Consider the following 5,827-nt stretch of genomic DNA (forward strand, 5'->3'; position numbering starts at 1 on the left):
CACGGCGCTGGGCACCCCGCGGAGAGGCTGGGACAGGGTGGGACCCGACCACCCGATCCTGTCGGTTTCAGAAGGCGCACTGCGGTGCGCCGAAGCGGTGTAGATTATTGCCTAAGAGCGCTTTCAGCTTAGTTTGTAGGGCAGGGCTCGGGGGGGTATAGGAGTTCGAAGGGGATGGGGGTTGGAGGACGAGGGAATAGGTGAGAGGGAACCCCGAGACGGGAGAGGGAGAGGAGAAGGACGGGGAATGGAGGCGGTCACGTCGTGCAGGGAAGAACCCTTTTTCTTCCCTAGTGCCGCTCTGAGGTTGTAGGGTGCTGGAGAGCCGGGGGGAGGTGGGGTCGCTCGGACAGGGGAGGGGGGAGATGGCGGTGAGAGCGCCAAAAGGACGTAGGTTTTCTGGTGTTTGGGAGGTTGAGGTCTGGTGGTGGTAGCGGGGCTCGGATGAGGGGGAGATGTGGCCCGAGGAGGGCCATTCTATTTAGACACGTCTTCTCTGTGGGACTGGGTTGCTTGGTGAGGGACGAGGGTGAGAGCGGTGTAGTACGAGACAGGGTGAATAGGTTTCCGGAGGACCAACCGTTCAGGTTAGTGGCGGTAAGGAGGAGGCGCCGCGCGGGCTACAATCCTCCCCTGCGGTTTTCTGGAGGGTCTAGGAGCTGTGTGTCGTGGCAACGCTAACGCTTTTGTGGTTTCGCCGGACTATCCCGGGCCCCTGCAGTGGTGATCAGGCTTGTGCGGGATCCCTTTTCTTTATAAGGCTACTTCTCCCCTGGACCAGCCCAGGAAGGGACAGGTGGTGGAGGTCAGTTGTTTTAAGGTGGTTGCAAGACGTCTTGTGGTGTCGAGCTCTCTTAGCCTTTCTCTCTTGGAGGTTTTTTGTTGGCCTGTTAGGTATATCAGGAGCCCTCCCCTGCCGGGACTGCCCTAACCGAATTTTTGTTTGTTTGTTTGTATTCCCTTCGAATCCCGTTTTCGTTGGTGGTATTTTGGGGGGCTGTTTCAGAGAGCCTTTGCCTTGCCCTAGCTGAGACTTGTGGACTCACTGTAGCGAGACCTGAGAGCCCTTCGTGGTGTATTCAATGCAGCGCCATCCCCGGATGGAGGGGCTGCGGAGTGGCTGCGTAGAGTGTTGGCAGTCTGAGTCGGGGTCGGGAGCACACAAGACTAACCGACTTGTGCTGTGTGCTCCCGACCCTTGCGCTGTGTTTCGGCTTCGGCCCCCGGCTCTCGCGGCCCACAGTGTAATCTAAGTCATACATACATACATACATACATACATACATACATACATACATACATACATACATACATACATACATACATACATACATACATACATACCCCCCGCGCTGTGTTTCGGCCCTGGGCCCCCGGCTATTCAGCCGACAGTGTAATCAACGTCATACATACATACATCCCTAGCTTAGACTTGTGGACTCGCTCTAGCGGGACCTGAGAGCCCTTCGTGGTGTATTCAATACAGCGCCATCCCCGGATGGAGTGGCTGTGGAGTGGCTGCGGAGTGTGTTGGCAGTCTGGGTCAGGGCCGGGAGCACACAAGACTAGCCGACTTGTGCTGTGTGCTCCCGACCCTTGCGCTGTGTTTCGGCTTCGGCCCCCGGCTCTCACGGCACACAGTGTAATCTAAGTCATACATACATACATACATACATACATACAACAGGGGGCCGCTGGCGAAGTTAACCACCCTGTAACAACATACATACAACACTCCACACTCCGCAATCCGCATTTGCAGAGCAGTCGGCACGCACGTGGTGGCTATCGCCCGCCGACCGGAGGGGCAGTGCATCCGAGAGCTCATAATAGGTTTATTTCAAGGACATGTGCAGTGTTTGTTTGTGGGTACGCTCAATATAAACATACCAGTACGTGCATTTCTCATCATAACGTATCATGTACACTTTGCATGTGTGCATTTCCTGGCTTTTTTAAAGGTTCTTTTTTCTCATATTAACTTGGTAACTATTAATCGATATCACTTGTTCATTTCACCCCCCACACTAACCGTGAATTTGCCCGTTGCGCGAAAAAGGCGCTCAAATAAATTGCCGAGCTGGGTTTGTAGAGATGAAAGCCGCACGGCCGCGCCAGTGACCGCAGTGCAGTTCTTCCCGAGGTCCGCGGCGGCGGCGGCAGTAGCAGTTGGACTGCACGGTTGCAGGTTGTTGTACATCTGCAATAGCACAAATACGACTAAGCGCCCCCGGGGGGGGAGGGAAAGGGTGCAGGGAAAGGGGGGAAGGGAACACAAATCAAGAGGGGACACGCACGAGACACTGCCGGTGCAAGTGGAGGGAGGGAGGAGGTGAAAAAAGCGAGGGTTAGGAGTTGTCAACGGCAAAGCACAAGACCAAAACCACACCCAAGCCCCTAACTACTATGACAGCATGAACGTTGAACCATCCCCTATTCCAGAGACGGCCACGTCGTCACTTCCCTCCCATCAGCGCATTTTAGAACTTCTATCATTTCCCACGGCCCCTTCCGCGGCCCCTGACACGCACCCCCCTCCCCCACCCCAGGTGGTCAGTTCTATACGCCTGGTACACTCTTGCCCTGGGGCAGCAGCTTCACTCGTTCGTGGTTCGTCTTTCCCCCCCACCCCCCCTCCCCGCAAACAGGATGGAATTACCAGTAAGTACTATCACCAAAAACGCCAGTGCAGGCCAACCCTCCCACAAATCCCGCACAAATCCCGTTTTCCCCTTCTCCCCCCGACCCGACCCGACCCCCCAACCCCAAGCCTTTCCCCCGACACACATACATGTATACGTACATACACTCACGTTCAGGAACCTCCACCTGACAGCCGTGCATCTCCAGCTTGAAAGCCGAGTCGTCCATCAAATCCGGCAGGCACCTGGGAGCCACAGAAAAGGGGGAGGGGGAGGGGGAGGGGGAGGGGAAGGGGAAGGAGGAGGGAAAAGGAGGAAAGCAGGTCAGGCAATGAGATGGGTTTGTGGAAGCTCCCCAGTTGAAAAGACGTGTCGAGGGAAGCGCACGTCAAATCCCCCCAACACTGCGCCCCACGCACACGCAGACACATGCACACGCCATCTTCCATCCGCACAACCCCTTCTTTCCCCCCCACCCCCTCTTTCCCTTCTCCCGCCCTCCTTACCGTGCACGCCACAAGTCGTAACCCGGAAAACCCGGCAGCGACGACGGCGCCTGCGGCAGCGCCCAACTAATTGGAACCGACGCGTTGAAAACCCTGAGATTCCGGAATGACACGGTCATGCCGGGGGGAGCGCGGGCCACGTTCATCCCCCCCGCATTGAGTGTCGTACGAGGGCCCTCAATGATGGAAGCCGCCACGGACGGGCCGGACAAGGTTAGACCCGCGGCCATCTGAAAACCCTCCTGAGGTGCCGGAGGGGCGGCCAGGCGGCGCGGGAGGGGGGTTTGCAAAAATATGTTTGCACACACACACACATATATATATTCATATATATATCCTAGAAATTCAAATATTTTACAATATATATTTTGACGTATATTTATTTATATTTTACATGTTTTTACCTTGGGCCATTCGGTCTTGTCCAACGTAATGTTAGCCAGCAGCACAATGACCCGTGGGCCGGTCCAGGGCACGCTCAGCTCCGAAACCAAATCCGCCGCACTCGACACAAAGCCAATGGAGTCGGGCATCACCGGGGGTTCCCCCACCGACCAGAGATCCACGGGCGGCAGCGGCGGCGGCGTCAGAAACGGTATGGATGTGGCGGTTACGTTGTACTTCTCAATGTACGAACCCGTGAGACCGAACAGGGTGGGACTGCCGTCGATTGGCGAAAAGATCTGCGTGTGTGCATGTGTGTTTTGACCGGGGAAGGGATGGACCGGGGGAAGGGATGGGGAAAAGAGGGGCAACGGACGATGTTGTACTATAGGTGTATTTGTAACGCCTTAATAATGCTAATTCCCAAACCCTAAAACCCAACCCCCCTCCAATCAATACCAAAATTTCAAATCCCCTTCTCACCCCCCCGTACACGACTCCCCCTCCTCCCCCTCACCCCCCAAGCCCCACCTGCACCGGCGGGGTAATAACCCCGAGCACCCAGACCGCGCTCGCCCGCTCCTCCGCCACCAATGAAACCGACCGAGTGTACCTGAGCATGACGTGGACACGGGTTTTAGGGTTTTGGGGTTTTAGGCGGGCATGGGCACCGGAAGCTTCCTACACTGAATATGCGGCCCCCCAACGCATCGGCCCCTCTCGCTCGTCCAAAACCCCGAAACCCCTACGGCACACCCCCGGGGTTAGTCAGCCCCTTATCGTCCAGCCTTTCCACCCCCCCACACACACATGCGCTTCTTTTCTTTTTTCCTACCGTCTGTCTTTCCTTTGGCTTTTCTTATGCGTTATTTCCAGCCCAGTCTTCCATTTCCCCTTCCTGCCGGCGTACACGTTGTCCATTGCGCCATCACCTTGTCAATGCCGTCATCCAGTACGACACCTCCTGCGTCGTACTGCACCGTTTTTGTTTCCTTTTTAATCCCCGTGTTATCTCCCTCGCTTTCTCTCATAATAACTTCCGTAGGGCTTCTTATTCCCTTTAGGGTTCCCCAGCCTGCCAGATAAATACTCCCTTATCCTGCCAGATAAATATCCTGCCAGATAAATACTCCCTTTCAGCGGCACCCCCATGCGTTCTTGTCTTTATCGTTCGCTGCTCACACCCTTGCCGCCTCTCTGCCTCCTCGCATGTGTGCCCTTGCCCGCTGCTTCTGCCGCCTGGCCAGGTGAGTCCGAGAGGAGATTCGAGAGCTTTATCGGTGTATATCGCGTTGCGGAGGTCGGCTGTAGCTAGGCTAGGATAGTTGGGTCGGTCGGGCCGGGCGCGTGGTGGAGGGTTGGGAGGAGCATGTGCATGTCACCAGCACAGCTGACTTAAAACCAGCTTTCCAGCCAGCTTTAGCCCAACCTCGTCAATGCCGCCGCCAGGCCGGCGGCAAACTTCATTCCAGCTTTCGTCAGCTTTTCCTCTCACGCCAGTTTCTATTTTTTCGCCGCCTTAACACCTACTGTTCCTGTTTTACGGCTTCGCTCTACCACTCTTCTTCTGCTCATATTTTAGTCTTGGCGGCTAGGTAGGTAGGTAGTTTTCCGATATCGTCACCAGTACATCATCCATCCCGAGGACGGCTCCTTTACTACCGCCGACTGCTCAGTTGTGCTTCCTGTATACCTGCCGCAGCATGCTTCCTTAGCAGCAGCTTCACGCGCTCGTGGTTCGTCTTTTCCCCCCTTTCCCCCCTCTCCCCCCTTTCCCCCCTCTCCCCCCTTTCCCCCCTCTCCCCCCTTGTCCTCCTTTTCCCCCCTCCCCTTTGCACCGTGACACCTACCAGTAACTGAAGTACTTGACCTGACCCGCACTGAAAATGAGCCCCATTCGGAGGTGAATCAGCTGCACAGGGGCGTCCTTGCGCCTGGAAGGGGCACGTGCGTGTGTATCATGTGTGTGTATGTGTGTTGAGGGGTGAGGGGTGAGAGAGAAAGGGAGGGCGTGGAGGAAAGGCAGGAGGAGAATGAGATAATTCCCCCCGCCCTTCCCCAAGATTATTCAAGCCGTCACTGGTCAGTAAATATTCCTGATACAGCCCCCGGCCCCCTTTCCCCCCCCCCTCGTCCCTTCCCTTCCCCCCTTCCCTGCCCCCTTCCCTGCCCCCTTCCCTCCCCCCTTCCCTGCCCCCTTCCCTGCCCCCTTCCCTGCCCCCTTCCCTCCCCCCTTCCCTGCCCCCTTCCCTGCCCCCTTCCCTGCCCCCTTCCCTCCCCCCTTCCCCCTTCCCT

General features: G+C 56.6%; 1 protein-coding gene across 1 annotated transcript in view; it reads right to left on the reverse strand.

Annotated features, from left to right (window-relative positions):
* The window catches only part of VOLCADRAFT_100428 (uncharacterized protein), a gene marked incomplete at both ends in the record, with an annotated part of 21,055 nt that overhangs the window by 10,248 nt on the left and 4,980 nt on the right, over window positions 1-5,827 (reverse strand). Inside the window, 8 exons of the mRNA XM_002959012.1 lie at window positions 1,047-1,120; window positions 1,456-1,518; window positions 2,033-2,220; window positions 2,814-2,887; window positions 3,149-3,390; window positions 3,553-3,831; window positions 4,064-4,145; window positions 5,383-5,466. Coding sequence (XP_002959058.1) covers window positions 1,047-1,120; window positions 1,456-1,518; window positions 2,033-2,220; window positions 2,814-2,887; window positions 3,149-3,390; window positions 3,553-3,831; window positions 4,064-4,145; window positions 5,383-5,466 — 1,086 coding nt within the window. The remainder of the gene's footprint in view (window positions 1-1,046; window positions 1,121-1,455; window positions 1,519-2,032; window positions 2,221-2,813; window positions 2,888-3,148; window positions 3,391-3,552; window positions 3,832-4,063; window positions 4,146-5,382; window positions 5,467-5,827) is intronic.

Source organism: Volvox carteri (genome assembly GCF_000143455.1).
Source record: "Volvox carteri f. nagariensis unplaced genomic scaffold VOLCAscaffold_118, whole genome shotgun sequence".
Lineage (NCBI taxonomy): Eukaryota > Viridiplantae > Chlorophyta > Chlorophyceae > Chlamydomonadales > Volvocaceae > Volvox > Volvox carteri.